At 39.4% G+C, this 17489-nt stretch overlaps 1 protein-coding gene across 3 annotated transcripts in view; it reads left to right on the plus strand.

The window, feature by feature from the left end:
- ATXN10 (ataxin 10) overlaps window positions 1-17489 on the plus strand; it is a 91241-nt gene that overhangs the window by 25435 nt on the left and 48317 nt on the right. For all 3 annotated transcript variants that reach the window (XR_008437345.1, XM_053978803.1, XM_053978804.1), the window contains exons 5-7: window positions 547-711; window positions 10496-10576; window positions 17199-17364. Coding sequence is in view for 2 of the 3 variants with exons in the window: in XM_053978803.1 (XP_053834778.1) it covers window positions 547-711; window positions 10496-10576; window positions 17199-17364 (412 nt within the window). In the remaining variant the exon portion in view is untranslated. The remainder of the gene's footprint in view (window positions 1-546; window positions 712-10495; window positions 10577-17198; window positions 17365-17489) is intronic.

The raw sequence follows: 17489 nt of genomic DNA on the forward strand, positions 1-17489 counted from the left end.
CCTGTTGCTGCTGTGCAGATCTGTCAGTATTGGTGGATCAGATGTAATCTATAAAAGTTCCTTAATCTTCATCTCTTTCAATCCTTCCATCCCCTTTCTAAACTCACCAGAATATCTTTCTGGGGATTTGATGACATACGTGTAAGGAAATATTACATAAGCTATTTTGTGCAGACACATAGCAGCATTGTTGATGTGTTCAGCCAGATTTTTTGTAGTAAGCTGGTAACAAATGCACTTTGATTCAATTTGATAATTTCATTCTCCATGGGTTTTTGGAGCCCACTTGTCAGCACTGAGTGTAGGAAGATCTTACGGTAAGAAAAGCAGTTCCAATTTAGCATTAGTTTTGTAGACTTCCTGTAAAGTTTGACCTTCAGCTATGAGTTGGATATTTTTCCTTGCAGGTGGCTTTTATCCTTCTTAGGCAATGACAAACTCGTTCTCTAAAAGACAGCAAAGGGCAACTCAGCAAGCTCAGTGCCCCTTTTCTGTTTTTCCAGGGTCCATTTCAACTTGCCCTTAACTCCTTATTTTCTCTTGAAGGACATGTCTGACATACAGCGATGAGAAAATTGTCACCTATTGCTGCATGGTTCTGTTCACCTGCCTGAATTCAGAGCGAGTGAGAGAACTGCTGGATCCTGGAAACTTGACTGTGGCTCTTCATGTCCTGAGAGTCTACAAAGAACAATTGGATTCTGAGTGGTCGTATGTATCGTTAATTTTTTTTTTCTCACCTCTTAATTAGGTGTTTTTCTGGTGTAAATCACTGTATTAAAATGTCTAAACTTGTGACACTGCAAAGTAGTAAATGAAGATCTAATTAGAAATTAGTAGTTTATAATAATTTCCATGGTAGTTTCATGACTCTTTTTGATTGTTGCTAAATTAAGACTCCGTTTTTTGTTGAGGACATAGGAATTTTCAAATCATGGTCTGGTTTTCAGAGGAATTTTCAAATCATGGTCTCACAGACAGGTCATGCTAGGAAGACTTGTATGTCTATTGCTTGGGAATGCTACATAAAACCTGGGGGTTTTCCTTTCTTCCTTTTTTAATACAGCTGCTTTCTACCGCAACATGCAGTCATTTTTATGCAAAACGGGAAGACTTTTTTTGTGAATCTTCATTTCATACGTTAAGATACTTTAAATAACTTTTGTATTTTTTACTAATGGCCATTCTTCTAAATATTTTTGTCAGTTATGCCTTTGATAAATGTGCTGCCCTACATAGCAAGGATGCACATTCAGCTAATTGTTACACCATGCATTCCAAGGGGAGAATAATTAATTGTATGTTTTTGTAGCATTGTCTTTAAGGTCGTGTTTAAATTCAAAATTTAATTAGGAAGAATTGTTGGTGTTTTAGAAGTGGTATGGAAAGTCTCAACACAGACTTAAGATGATTGAATGAACAGTAAATGTCATTTTATAGCTTGCTTTTGTACTGAAAAAAATGACCCAAAATTTGTTTGTGGCTGGGCTTTTTTAATGGCAAGGGCAATTTGTTTATGACATAAATAGTTTTCAAGAGGTAAAATGTAAGTTTAGGGTCAGACAATGAGACTTTAGTTTCAAAAGTGACAAACTGAGTCCTTAGTTTTGTCATCTGTCAATAAGTGTTGCTTTTCAGATAATTATCCTGATTATCCTTAATTTTTGAAATTTGTTTTGACTGAGATACCAAAGTCGTAGTGGCAAATTTATGTTTTGAAGGTAAATGCAGAATAAATGCAGGATCAAAATAAATGCTGAGGGATGCATTTCCCTGATCTCTCTAGTGTGAAATAGATTCAGTTGATGTTATGATGAAAATGTCTTACCTCTACTGTGGATGTTTAATGTGGATGGGAAATGGTCTCTTTTCAGAGTAGTCTCGAAATGAAAAAGGGGCAGACTAACACTGAAAATTTGTAGCTGTACTTCAGCTCTCACTGAAGTATATCTACATCCCAGTAGGATTGCTGAAAGGAATTTACATGGCTGTGGCATTTGCAGAGGGTGAATGTCCCGTTGGAAACGTTTGGGTCTCTTGTGCCACAGCTGGCAGAAGTGCTGGCAAAAGTGCACATAATACCATTCTATGGTATTATATGACTGGACTGAAATACAGATTATTCTTAGTGGTTATGCTCAATCCTTACTCACAAGTGACTTAAATTAAGACGTTCTTACCTAAAGTTAGAAGTACCACTTAATTCCTGCCTATCTTTTTGTCTCTGAGCTGGAGCATCTGATTTCGTGTTACAAGTAAGAAGTGACTGCCACAGTGTGTTTATTCTTCCTATTGACTGGGCTTTCTTGCTGTCAATTGCTGGTTTTAGATATTGGAACTCTTTATTTGAATAACTAGTTAAGTTCTGGTCATAGGCAGAACTTCTATTCATTATTTTGTTCCCTTTTATTGTTCACTGAAATTTATGAAGTTAATGTTCCTCTAAGACAGTACCCAATGCATTCCACAAGTAAACAACTATGATGTTCAAACTATTTTTGCAGTTGCTGCTGTGAATTCTTAGGACAGAGAGAGGATATCCTGGATAAATATTTGGATTTAAGACCATTGGCTGAAATGTAGTCTCTTCCATGGAGTGCTCACTGCTCCATTCTGCTAGCACATTTGTGTTCTTTATTCCTCACCCGTCACAGGAATGCAAGCACCTTTGGTAGAAGGCTAAGATTTTGGGTCAGGAAAGAGGAAATATCTGAGGTGTTGGCTCTGCTACCTGAGAGGGGTGGGTCATGGGAAAAAAGATCTCAGTTCAGCAACTTCTGATTCTAATCAGTGATGGAAAGCCAAGTCATTCACTTCCTAAGCAGTTTTTGAAACAGAGAAGAGCTGTTTTGCAGATCAGCATAGTGGAATTTTTAGACTAAGCACTGATGCAGTTTTAAAATGTTTGTACATTGACAACATAACAAAAAGTTGCCTTTGAACTTGAAAGAATTAGAGGTAACAGTGCTGTGATGCACATCTAAGTGTGTTTCTTGAGTGATACACATTCAGTTAAGTATTTTTGTGGTGTGCTGTGGGCTAAGAAATAGTAAAGGAGGAAGTCAGTTTTCTAAGGAATGCCCTGGTCACATTTTGTGTTCAGTTCTTCTGTGATCGTGTTTCTCCAGATCAGGTGGTCTGAAGGCTCATTTCATTAAGCTTGTGGTTACTTGTCAGCCTCAGAAATACTTCTATCTCTGAAATCTGTGAAGCTGGAGAATGTAGTGCACACATTTAATAAATATTCTAATGATTTAAGAACAGATGCATCCTTCTCTTTCTCTTTTAGAAGCTTGATCGTCTCAACAGCTCCAGGATTATTTACATATTGCTGTCTGCCATTTTTAATGTTAGATGCTGAATGGCATATTAAAATGGCATATTGGTCTGAGGAAGCAGATGGTGTATAATTCCAGCTGAGGCTCTTAAAAATATTTGTCTGAATGGCTCGTACCCCTTTGTAGCTGGGCTTGTGGAGAGTGCCCAGAGCTTCCTGCTTTGGAAAGTTGCAAGGTGTATGATGATACAGAACGTACTTCAAAGTGTAAGTCTTTTCAAAGACACTAACTCTGCAGAAACAAGTTTGCTTCCTTTCTTGGATCTGATTTCTGGCATACCCTAATTAACTGATCCTATCTTCTCCATCGTTCTTTGCTGTGCAGTTGTCTTCTAGAAAACATGCTGTTCTTTACAAAATGAGCTGCTGTCTCCTGAACTCTTAATGGTTTTTCTGCATCTTTTGAGTCTGCTTCTTCCATCCCTCTCTTCCATTTTATATTTCTGTTCAAAGAGATGAGCATGGTTTTCTAGCCCTTGTGTGACAGTAATTTATTTTCTATGTATCTTCCATTTTTCCGAAGTATCTCTAATGATACACAAATTTAATTCTGAACTGTTGATATAAAGAGTTGAATATAAAGAATTTATTATTATATAATTGAATATAAAGAATTGTAGAATGGTTTGGGTTGGAAGGGGCCTTAAAGCTCATCCAGTTCCAACTCCCTGCTGATAAGAACAAGTAGAACCCAGCAGCATTTTACTCACTTGATAAGGATAGCAGAACAGAACAGCATTTTACTCTTATTGAATAAGAGCCAATGTAGCCTTGGAGAAACAGACAAAACAGAATTCATGCTCAATGCAAGCAGGATGCCAGCTCGGTTCTGCAGGGCTGACAAAGTGGAAGTTCATGGAAAACAATGATATTGCACTTACTCAAAAGTGGGGGTCAAGGAACAGCCACATAAAAATGACACTGGATGTTGAAGACAGACCCCCAAAGAACCATATAAGGACTTCTAATAAGGGGTGTGACTGTGTCAAGTCAAGGAAGTGGAAATAGCTCATGAATATGTAATCAGAGTGTGTGATAAAAGTTATGTTCATCTAATGTTTGGGGCACTCAGTTGAAAGAGGGATCCCTCTGGGTCCCCAGCGCTGCCATAAAGAATGCCTGTGTTAGAAAGTTTCTATCAGGCCGATTTTGGTATCAATGCCACGGGCAGGGACACCTTCCACTCTCCCAGGTTGGTCCAAGCTCTGTCCAGCCTGGCCTTGGACACTTCCAGGCATGGGGCAGCCACAGCTTCTCTGGGCACCTTGTGCCAGGGCCTCACTGCCCTCATAGGAGGAATTTCTTCCCTATATCTAATCTGAACCTACTCTCTGTCACAACCCTTCTCTTGTCCAGGCTGAACAACTCCAACTCTGTCATCCTGTCTCTGTAAGGGAAGTTCTTCAGTCCCTTTATCAACTTTGTGGCCTCCTCTGGACTTGCTCCAACAGTTTAAATGTGTTAATGTTTAAATATCTTAAACACATAAGCAAACCTGCTCCATAAGCTGATTCTTGTTCTGGTGCTGCTTGCTTTCAACAGCCACTTCCCACCAAAAGATGCTGTCAAGAAATTGGACATATCCATCCTTTAGGAAACAAAGCTGGAATATAACTGACTATAACTGTTCAATAACTGATATGTATTTTCTACTCTGTTTCTGTGTGAATCCTACCGAGACCTGAAGAGCCCTCTGTACAAACTCCCATGTAGTTCCAAATAAATGCTCTGTCTTATTTTTCTTTTCGGTAATAGCTTTTCCTAAACACATGCAGAGAGCCTTTGGCTGTGGAAGATTGTGGAGCCTTTCAAAAGTTGTTTCTCTGTGTTTCCATGTACATCCACATTCACTCCCTCTTGATTTTGTGTTAATCAGTGGCAAAGTATGTCACACAGTGTAGAAGGTACAGTAATTTAGAAGACAAACCAACAGAGAATGCCACATGAGATCAATTTTAGAATGTGAATCTGGAAAAATATATGTCTTTTAAAAATAATTAAGAAAAAGTAGTAAAAAAATAAATTGTAATTTATCCTAACCAAGATCAATGTGTGTTCTAAAAGCTGTTTAGTTTAGAAATACCTTGGTGGCTCCATTAGAGATGAGAGTATAGCTTGTGTTATCAGTTTTTCCAAGTGTGTGCATGGGGCAGTTCAGCCAATATGGTTAGGAAAAACAGGTTGTATTTTTGATTCCTGAAGAGCAAAGGACAAAAGTCCTCCATTTTAAAATAAGAGGCATAGTGTGCTTTTTGGCTTTCAGAAAAATTATATTAGGAGTGTGGTCAGCTGTTTGGCATTGAAGTAAGTTTTGCTGAACATCCACTTTCTCTTTTTGAAACCACAGCTCAATGATTACTGTAAAGATTAGGATGTGGGGCTACCCCTCCCCAGTTTTTTGCCTTTGGGTTTTTTGTCCTGGCTTACGGAAATGTGTGTGGACAGAAACTGGTACTCCTCTGGCAAGGAGTCTCACCTATGGGCACAGATTTAAAGGCAAGGATAGAACTCTTCAGTACTGCTCTTTTTGCTTAATTGGGGTGTGGGGGTGTAGGGGGTGAAGTAACTTTTTTTTTTTTTTTCATTGGGCTGGCAACTCAGTTTCTTCTGTCAGACAGTTTAGGATGCCCTCCACTCCCTTCTTCTGTTCTCCAGAAGGTAATTATATTTTAATTGCAGGAAGGTTGAAGTTACGTTGCAGGTTCCAAGTTCAGCTGTGGTTTTAAATAGTACCAACACTTGGAAAAGTTTCCTTAATTTTAGAGATCTGAGTAACTTCTACTTTCTATTTGCAGTAGGAGTGAATTGGCACAGTTTTCCTCAGTCTTTCAAAGCTCAGCCTCATACATTTAATTATCTTGTCACCTATTTCTTCTTGTGTATATTGTAGAGAGGGGGGAGCAGGAAGTGCTATTAGCCATTGCTAATCATCTTCCATTTATTTCTTGGTAACTCTTCAGAAAAAAAATTATCTCAGTTTTACATATAAGTTAGATTTAATCTCTTTTTAGTGCCTTTCAGATGTAGCTGTCAAAATCAGTGGGAGTGTCTTCTGAATCAGAGAAATACGGCACATAATTTGAATTTAGTCTTCTAGACCTCAGAGTCTGCTTGGTGGGGGCTATCATGGCCAGTAGGGAGGATGCTTTCATTGGGAGAATGCCTTTGGAAGATGGAAGGATGTTGACTGTTGTGCTTGGTTCAGCACAGGAGAGGAGTATTGTGATGTTTGATACTAGGACCAAGCCTTCCATATGAAAATGTGTTTCTTTATTCTCCTTCTGAGTGAGAAGTGCTGGTGTGAGAATGGGGTGAATTACCTCTTTTCTAGTGATTTTATGACAGCACACGTTCCATTTGTAATTGAATAGCTTTATAATTGTAATTGTTTATTTAAATGGTTTTGGTAGTGTTCTATTCTTGTGCAAGGATGAAATATGCTTCTTCTAAAATATGTTCTGATTCCAAATAATTCCTCATGAGGCATATTACTTTTTTAGCATTTAAAAAGGCTGGTGATGAGAGTTTGAAGGTTGGCTGAAAGTAGCTGAACATTCTTCTTTACTTTTCTTCAAAATGTGGATGATTTATTACATTTGTTTGGTAAATTACAGTAAAAAGAGAGCTATTTAGTTCTTACTAAATATTTTGGATAGAGTGGCCTTATTGTAGGGTGATGAAAAATGCTTTTGGTTTTGAGATTAAAAAGAAGGTTGCTGATCAAGTAAAGAATTGCCATGTCTTGTTCTTTGTATGTGGAAAACATGTGGGGTTGTCTTCCTCTTTTTCTGACACTGAGGAAATTGTTACCTAAATTTGCTAATGGGATATAATCAACTTAATATGGAGCATGGCATTTGATGATAAAGTTGATTGCTTACACCCAGCTTTGATTGGAGCAAGCTTAGTGGCCATCTGGAATATACTGAGTGCAAATGTAGCTCATACCACTTTGTCTTGGCTGCTTTGGAACTCCAGTTTGGTACAATACAGCCCTTGTGCTGTTATAAAGTCTTTGAACATCTCCTCCTGTATTTATCTACTATGGAAGCACTTGATTTTTTTAGGATTTTAGCCAAACAATTTTTAAAGAGTCGAGAAGATTGGCATATTTAACACTATTCATTTCTTACTGTGTTACGCTTGCATAGCAGCTTTAATTTTTGCGATTTCCTTCACTAAATTACAGTGGTCTTCAGTTTATTCCTGTGGTTCTGCTATTGGCCCCCAAAGAGAGTTTAAATCTCCTACCAAAGCCTTTTGTGTGCATTTGAAATGCCATGTTCAGTCAGTAACCCAAAACTGAATATCTTTTTATACTTCAGAATTGTGGATGATCTTACTTTTCCTCTTCTTTTCCCGTGCCACAAATGAAAAACAGGAGTGCTGGGAGGACTAAAGATAGTACATTGAATTTGCTGCATCCTTGCTTAGCTACCTCCAAAATTGCTAGGCATGGTGAAGGAGTTGGAAGTGCTTTACTCCACTGTTAGTTCTTTTATCTCTTGGTGATGATGCTCATGCTCTGTTCTTCATAATACAGTAGTGCAGAAAGTGGATAAGGTAAAAGGGACACTTAAATACAGAAGCAGATACTTCACAGAATCACACACTAGTTTGGGTTGGAATGGACCTTAAAGCTCATCTCCTTCCACTCCCTGCCATGGGCAGGGACGCATCCCACTATCCCACAAGCCCTGTCCAGCCTGGCCTTGGATGTTTCCAGGGATGGGACAGCCAGAGCTTTTTGTTTTCTGAGGTGTTGCATCACATCATGAAACCAGAAGGTAAGAATCAGAAATTTTAGTCTTAAAATATTCCAAGCCCCTCAAGCAGTAGAGGTCTAGTCCACAGAATGTGCAAAATGCATGTGAGGACATACAGGAGCACTGACTCAAGTAGCAGCTGAACTATGGGCCTTCCACTTTGCAGTAGTGATCAGGAGCATGAATCTAGTAGAAGCAGATCTTTTTCTCTGATAATTATTGATCACTTTTTAATTATAAGATAAGTAGGCAAGAAGGTTTCCTCAGCGTAATCTTAAACATGAAAATTAAGCTTTTAAGTTAAATAGCTCCAATTGCAAAATAGAAAAATCGAGCTTCAGGCTATCTCCTCAAATGCACTTTTTACTCTACTGCATTGTTATCTGAAGTCTGTACATTCTTAGGCCAAGTTCTGTGTTCTGCACAGCACTGATCTGTGCTGTTTTCTTCTGCAGCTCCCCACAAAAGTTTGTGGTTGTACTTAAATCCATGGAAAATGAAGTTGGTTGTGATGGTTCTGAAGGCTTAATTGTGGATGGCTGCGACATGTTAGTTCAGGAACTCTGAAAGAGTTCCCCTTGACTGCCCTGCTGATGGCTCAACTTGGGTGTTACAGCTGAGTCTGTACAGCTCAGTTGGATACATTCATGCTGCTGACTTTGGGCGAGTCTTTGTGTTTTTTGAAATTTGTATTGAAAAACTCTTACATCAATATTACACTCCTCAGCATGCCAATTTTAAATTGATGATTACACCTCTGCATATTTTTTTAATGAATAAATGTACAAATATCAGTAAAAAGAAGTACAGCAGAAAATAGTTTTTCTTTCTCCTCCTCTTAAAAATGTCAAGTTTTCAGTAACTGAATCAGATGCTGGCTAAGTCCACAGTCAGGATTAGAAATATAATAGCTATTAATCTTTTGGACCTCTTATTCTCCTGTTTGCCCAATTGGCATTGAGTATTCGTCCAGTAAATACTTCGTTGCAGCTGGAAGGCTTCGTTGTGATCTTCTTATTAGCTATGTGATGGATTATGGCTATGCAAAATAAAGGCTGTCAGTAAAGGGAAAACTAGGGAGGAGGTGGAGGGAGTATTGAAATTGCTTGATTTTAATATTATTTTAGCTGTTCTTTCTCTGTAACTTCATCAGCTCAAAGGATGCTCTGAGACTTAACTTGTAAGTATTGTAGCCTAGACAAGCGACTTTAAAAATGGATCATCTAGTTTGAGTGTACCTATGCACCATAAATATCTCTGCTAGTGCTCCTGAGCATGTGATTTGAAGAGCTAAATACTTCTACCTACTTAGTTTTTTTCCCATAACTGAGGGCATGAGTCTGGGTTGAAATTAAATGACTGTCACCTGCTGTGGACTGCTGTGGATGGTGCTTGGGAAAGCAAACAATGAAAATACTGGCATTAGCACAAGGGCAAGACTGACCATATTTTCCAGAGAAAGTATTAAGAAGAAAGAATGAGCCATTGCTAGTTTTGGATAGATTGTTTTTAAAGATATTCTTTCTGGAGGAAGGTTGGTATCATAGATCCCTTGCAACATTTTGGTGAAGAGAAAGAGGGAACCAGTGGCCGGTTTGTCAACTTTTAGTCATTTGTTGGTCTTTTTGTATTCCAGACAGAAGCCCCAAATATGGTGTGAGAAAGGGAAGGCGGTGATAATTTATTAAAGAATATACTTCACTGTATTTTGACTGGCAAGATCCTTGTGTTAAAATTGGGGGTGTCTTGTGCAGGACCAGGAGTTGAACTCGATGATCTTTGTGGGTCCCTTCCAGAATATGAGACTCTATGATTCTATATCTACTTGCCTTGTAAAGCAAGGACTTAGAATTGGTTCTTAGCTTAGGCATCTGTTACACAAGGAGGATATGTTTTTGAAGTTGAGAAAAGTACTTTGCTGCCTTGCATCTGACAAAGAAGTTCCTATTTGCTTTGATGCTTTGTTAGATTTCCTTTTTTGAAGAAAAATCAATATATTATTTGGGCACTTTTTTGACTGTTAGGGCTTACAGACAGTGTTGTGATGAATAGAATAATAATTTTCAAGCTTGAACTTTGTCTTTTTGCTTAGATGCATAAACGATTGAATGAGTGTTTCATTGTTTGAATTGTGGTGTATATAGCTGGCCTAAGACTCCAGCCAGCTTTCCTTCAAGCATGTGAGTAAAAGTGTGCTGAACAGAAATGGTCATTCCTATGTTAGGGAAAAAACTGCAGGACAATGTGCAATTATTTTATGCCAATTTGTATCTATTAGTGAGTAAGACCAAAAGCACAACACACATTAAGTAAAACTAACCAGCACCTTTTGAAGTAAATGTGGATACTGCTTTTATAGCTCAAATAAGACTTTCTTTTTCTTTTCCCTTAGGTTCCTGATTGTTACAGAACATTTGCTGAAATGTCCAGAGCTGGTAAAAGCCCTCTATGCCAAACTGAGCAATCAAGAAAGGTAACCCCAAAACCAATGCGGCTTTTAGTATTTAGCATTCCATATAGAGTATCCTGTTCACATGATTGAAAAACTGTGTGGTTTCATAGTTGGCACAAAATCTCTAAATACATGTTTCTATGTCAGTAATGGTTTTAAATTGGTTGGTTAACATTACAGCTTAGCCACAACTGGCAGTGATTTATGTAGGGTTGCAGAATCCAGGTTGGCGCCATTACTCGGTAAAGAAATACTTCACACACAAAAAAGGACAGGATTTCATGCCTGGGTCTTGATTTCATAAGAGCACCACACCCTGCAGAGTTTTACAGCTCGATTAGAAATGTCCTCAGCTCTTCATACTTCTGCCGTTATGTCCAGAAATTAAGAGGAAGGCTTTAAGAAAGATGGAAGTGTGTCTCATACTGGTTAGTAGAACCTACAAAACATAGATGAGCAGATGCCTGTGATTACTTAGTCTTTAATGTTTCCACTGTTGAAAAGCTTCAACAAACCTTCACCTTGAAAAAGCATTGACAGCTTCCTTCAAGTGTTTGAGTAAATGTGTGCTGAATTGATGGGAAATGACCACTGCTATAATGGAAAAGTGCTCATTGCTTTAATAGAGAATTAAGGAAGATTAAAAAAGATACTTTATTAAGACAATCAAATTTGGGAAACACTGCTAGAATTCTACAGCTCCTTCAACTGCTTGAAGATTTGTGGTCTCATTTATGTGTTTAATGTGCCTATGTTGTTCTGCATCCACCCAGGGAAGCTGCAAGTTCCTCTCTAGTTTTTGCAGGTGAAAGACAAAGCACTAAATGAAACAGTGCCTTTGTGTTTTTTTCTGTGTTTTGTGTTGTTTCCAGTGTTACCACGGGTCAGGGTTCAGGTACTGATTGGAGATTATTAGAAAACTGAAAGGATATCAGACAAAGAAAGAATATGCAATAGGTTTGAACTGTAAATAAAATACCATTACTGTATAGGGATGGGATGGGAATGGTAAGGACGGAAATACTGTTTTCCTCCATAATTTAGGATGACCAAGTGGGAACAAAGCTGAGCTGTGTGCTTAGTGTACTGGGAGGTAGGTGCTGTGCAACTGTTTTAAGTGAATGAGCTAGATTGAATTCTTTTGGGGAATATCATGAATGGCAGTTTGCATGTTTTCATAACACCTTTGAGGATAGTGCAGGGTGGTTAGGGTGTTCAGTTGTATTTAAAAGTAGGTGTAACCAGTTTCTGGAAAGGTCTCAGCATAGTACAGATTCCTCTCCTCAAAGGCTTTTGGTGTAGGCGTGACATAGATGATCACAGGGGATCACCAGTTACAGCATATCTGCTGAACTTATTATTAGTCCCAAGAGTTCTGTCAGTCAACTCCATTAAGTTTTTCAAAGACATAATCACAGTACAGTGTGTTAGAAATTGGACACTACTTAATTTCCTGACAAACATATGGAAGTGCTGTGAAATAATCTTTTTGCATCCAAGCTATAGAAGAATACCCTGCCTTGGCATCTTCCTAGGCAGTGTTAGTGTATTTAAGAATGCATTCTTTCGAGATACATGAGGAGACAAATCCAATTCAGATAAAAACATTTTGACTGTCATGAACTGGAGAAAAAAGTAGTGATAAATCCCAAAGCATAGGGAATTCATTGTTTCAAAATAAGACGAGGTGTCTTCACTGCAAGCATTGTTGTGTTGGGTGTCCTGTGAGGCTGACCAAGTCCTAGAAATGAAGAATGGTATTGAGGTGTCTGGGGAAGGCAGCTGCAGCTCATGAATATATGGTAGCCCTCAGGTACAGTATCCTCTGTCACACACAGTAAATACAGGTAGTGTGTTTGCTGAAATGAAGTTAGCTGTGCTGAGGAAGTTTGTGAATATGTCCATTAGTGGTGACTCCCAAAGCTTGCAGTTGCCTGGCATGCCCAGAGTGTACATGGCTATGCAACCACAGTTATTTGCACTATTCACAGTATTTGCACTATTCAAAGTATTTCCTGCTGTTGAAATCTAGTGCATTTGTGTTCCATGGTGCCTGCCTCAAGGCAGTTCTTGTACAAGGATTAGCAATTTGAATTTTCAATTAAAATAAAATTTCTGCCTTCTGGACAATTTTCTCTTTTCATTTCCTAACAAATTTAATGTGTTGCATGCCTGAGTGTGCAAATGGCCTGAAATAAATCCTGTGTGTCAATGTGATCAGGTTTTTAGTGTTATTCTGGCCTGGAGAAGTGCATGGTGTTGTGACAATGCCTGTTGGTTCTCTGGAAGAGATTATTGTAGAAGGATATGGCCATTGAGGTAAAAGAGTGTAGATTCTTGAATTCTTTGCCAGACTTGAGATTTTCCTGCATGTGTGTGCAGGCATTTGGCAGAAGTATTTAGAAAAAGCGTGGTTTGTGTTCATCCAAGTTAGCCTTGAACATGGACACACTAAGTTCATGCCTTGCTTGTCTTAATTATAAAGTCTTCAAAAATGAGCACATCTGTTGTTGTCCCTTCCAAGAAGGGGTTTTGCTTTAATTAACAGCATGAAAAAGTGCAGCTGAATAGCTTCATGCGTTTTTAAGATGCTCAAGTACTTGCATCTCTAGGTTTGATTTTAGTGTTGTCAGGTGAAGTGTCCTGAGTGAAGGATGCAGCCTTTGATGGAATTGCCTGCCAGGAAATGGACACTCAAGTCCTGTAAGCAGCACCACTTCTTGATAATGCTCAGCTACAGGGCTGCCATTGTCAGTGCTTGGAATGCTTTTGTACCTGGCAATGCTCACAGACACAGAGTAGCTGAAGGTAGCACTGAACTACAGTTGCTTACAAATTTACCAGTTTTCATTTAATATGATGCTTGCAAGTATCATTTGAAGACGAAAGAAGTGAAAGTTTTGAGGAAGGGCCTAATTTGTCTCATGGAACCACTGCTGTCAGGGAAGTGTTTAAGGAAGGAGAAGCCTAAGTCACAGAGGAAGAATGTCCCAAATGTCTGGCCCATGCTAAGAGGTTATAAACAAATAACATTTGATGCAAACATTGTTTGATGCTAAGAAAATCAATATAATTTTACATTGTTACTTTTAGGCTTAGTGAGGCAGCATTTTATTGTGCAGTAATGAGCTTCCAGATTTAAATTGCATTTGAATTCTGTTGTTTATTTGCAAGTTACAGGAAACAGAAGTTTGTTTTACTGATGACTGCAGATACCTTATAGTGGTTGTTCTAAGTTTATGCCAATTTAGTCAGCTTCAGGAAGAACTGGTTTGAATTTGGCTAGGGGAGAAAAAAGTGCAAGAGATTCACAAAAGGTCTCCCTCAGTAGTGCCTAAAGAAAAGGAGGATGACATGGCATGATTATTTCCAAAAGTAAGTATAGTTGTAAATATAATACACAGAATTAGATTAGAGATACTGAACTGAGTGTTGCAAAAATTCAGCTGGTACTGGCAGTTGTCATATTTGTTGTATTTAGCTGCAGGCAAGCAAGTAGGAGGAAATGCTGTCATTTGAATGGCTGAACAGTTGTGAGATCATGTAAAAGAAATAGGCAAATTGCATTGTCTGGGAGGACTAACTTGGAAAAATTAGGGTGAATCTTGAAAGAAAGCTGAGAGAAACAATAGAAAAAAAGAATGTAAGGGAACTTGCACCAGAACAAAGCACTGCACTCTCAGGAAACTACTGACTGAATGGCAAGACTTGCCTGAAATTCAGGGAAATATGGGCATGTCCTGAATGACTGTGCCTGGAAGAACACTCAGGAAAATGGTTTGACTTGAATGCCTAAAGAGATCAGAAAACTTCAAAAGAAATTGCATTCAGGTGGTGTTTTAAAGAAGGACTGCAGTTGTTGAAAAAGGCATCCGTTCATATTGCAAGGGAAAGAGTAGTGCAAGAAAATATCCCCATTCACAACCATTTAATCTGTTTAATGGGGTTTATGAAGTATAATGACTCTCCAGCTTGTTTACAGAAGGATTGCATGTCAGTTTTAAACATTTATTATTTGGATTATTGGTGCAAGAAGTGCTGACTAGAATCCTGTCAAGCAGGAGATAGTATTTGTTTTGGGTTTGCATGGCCTGGTTTTGGTAGCAGGGGGATTACAGGTGTGGTTTCTGTGAGAAACTTCCTCCATGTCTGGCAGAGCCAATTCCTGGTAGTTCCAAAGATGGACATGCCACTGGTCAAGGCTGGGACAATTAGAAGTGGTGGTAAAGCCTCTGTGATAATATATTTAAGAAGAAAGGAAAAAAGAAGTTTATGCACAGTTGTAATTGCGGCCAGAGAAGAGCGGGGTGAGAATATGTGAGACAAACAACTCTGCAGACACCAAGGTCAGCGAAGAAGGAGGGGAGGAGGTGTTCCAGGCACTGGAGCTGGGATTCCTCTGCAGCCCATGGTGCAGAGCATGGTGAGGCAGCTGTGCCCCTGCAGCCCATGGAGATCCATGGGGGATGCAGAGATCCACCTGCAGCCTGTGCAGGAGACCCCTGCCAGAGCAGGGGGATGCCTGAGAGGAGGCCGTGACCCCGTGGGAAGGAGGAGCCCATGCTGGAGCAGCCTGTCCCTGAAAGACTGTACCCATGCTGCAGCAGTTTGATGGGAGTGTTGCCCATGGGATGGGCTCACACTGCAGCAGTTCACAGGGATCTTTGCCTGTGAGATGGACTCATGCTGGAGAAGTTCATGGAGAACTGTCTCCTGTGGCAGGGACCCCATGGTGCAGTAGGGGAGCAACTCCTTTCCTTGAGTAGCAGGAGAAACAGTGGGTGACAAACTGAGCATAACCCCCATCGCCTGTCCCCCTTCACCACTGGGTTGGGAAATAGAGCTGGGAAGGAGGGGAGTGGGAGGAAGGTGCTTTTAAGGTTTTATTTTACTTCTCATTATTCTGCTCTGATTTTGTTAATGATAAATTTAAATTAAATTTCCAATTTCAAGACTGTTTTGCCCATGACAGTATTTGATAAGTGATCTCTCATGGCCCTTATCTAAACCTATGAACCCTTTGTGAAGTTTTCTCCTGTCCAGCTGATGGGGGGAGGAGAGGGGAAGGAAGTGAGAAAGTGGCTTTGGTAGGTGCTTGGCATCTGGCCAGGGTCAACCCACTGAAGTACTGGAATAATTCCTTTGTTCATCAAGTCTATGACCAGCCTGTGTTCTTAGCTGAGCATATGCTTGAAAGATTCTAAACTTGGTAAAAACTGACGTGTCAAGTCTAGCCCTGTGTCAGGAGCAAATGACAGATCTATGGGCTTGGGGTTTTGTATGGGATGCCAAATGGGAAGGCCTTTGGTCAGTGCAGGGTGTTGGGGAGCTGGAGTCTGCTTGTTTGGAGATTGGCAGGGTGCACCTGGCTGTAACCTGCAGGACAAACAGACCATGAGCAGAGCCCCTGAGAGAGGCTGCTCCAGCCTCCTGCCCCGAGTCTGCCCTTTGCCAGGTGTGCCGGCAGCACTTCTGTGCTGCCGTCTTGAAAAAGCTTTTTGTCCTCCTTCAGATAATAGTTTAATGCAGCTGTATTAATGACACTGAGAATTCAGTTTAGCAAGGACTAAGTAGTTGTTTTGTGATTAATAGAGGTGGCTTCTTGGAGGTTAATAAAGCAGTGACTGAGCTTTTTCCACAGAAAAAAGACGTTTCTCTTCCTCTTCTGACAACCTGCTTGGTAAATTTAAAAGAAAAAGCATTTGAGCTATTCCACATGTTTAAATGTCAGTCGTTCCATCTGAATTTCAAATATTCCACTGGAAGAAAATCCTGAGCTGGCTTTTGAATTCATTCAATAAACAGTGTTCCTACAGTTTGAGGGAATGACAGTGAGACTTCACCAGTCCCTGTGTGCTGGACTGGAGCAGGGACCTGTAGGAGGGCCTCTGCTATGTCCAAGTCCTGCTTCCACAAAATACTTCTAGTTTGCCTGACAACATGAAAGAATATTAGAAATAAAATAACATTAAAGCTGTTAAAATCCCAGCCCAAGTAGATTTCATACAACAGCTTCATTACGTACCTCGTTACTTGCCAGCTTAATACATTGAATATCTCTGACTGGTACATGAGTGATTAACTTGGATTTGCTTAGTCCCTCTAGTAACAATTACAAAATGACTGTAAAGAACAGAGTGTGCATATCAATTTTTATTTTCCTTGTTTGGTCTCAGAATTGGTTTGGGGTTGTGGGGAAGAGTTAGTGATGGACTGTGAGCAAGGCAAGGGCTGGGAAAACCTGTATTTTTCAAACAGAAACTGTCAAATAGTCTGTCCTTATTTTGCTATGCTTAACAGCTTGTAAGAGCTGATTTGCTGGAAATTTTAGATATAGGTAATGTGCAATCTCAGTAATGTTTTGTTAGGACATAAGAAAATAAAAATTGAAATAGACTTGAAAAAAATATTGACTGTCTGGCCAGATTGTATTAATTGAGTGATGAATTAAATTAATCCTGTACAGAAAAAAAACACAGCAGACAGAAACTGATTGCCAGTATTCATGAAGCTTGTTAATTTTTAAAAATCCTCTCTATTACTGGCATGACAATTGTTTTTATCATTTTTAACTACTGCTTATTCTACTGATAATTGTATGTGGCTCAATGAATCTGACTAACAAATTGTTTTCTGTCTCCAGAGTTACTTTGTTAGAGCTGATGATAGTGAAAGTAAGTGACAAGAACTCAGTTAGCAGTGAAGAAATGAATGTGTTTGTGAGACATGCTGACTTCCTCGCAGACTGTTTCCAAGAGAAATGTGGAGCTGTGCTCAAGTTCACTGCTGCAGCAGATGTGGAAGATGAGGTATGACTGATAACCATTTAAGTACTAGAATTTGATGTGATAAATCCTCATTGGCACTGTTGCCCAGGGGGACACACATAACAGTATCTTTTCCAGTTTACCTTGGGAAAGCAGTGGCAGAGCAC

The sequence above is a fragment of the Vidua macroura genome, chromosome 5 (genome assembly GCF_024509145.1).
Source record: "Vidua macroura isolate BioBank_ID:100142 chromosome 5, ASM2450914v1, whole genome shotgun sequence".
Lineage (NCBI taxonomy): Eukaryota > Metazoa > Chordata > Aves > Passeriformes > Viduidae > Vidua > Vidua macroura.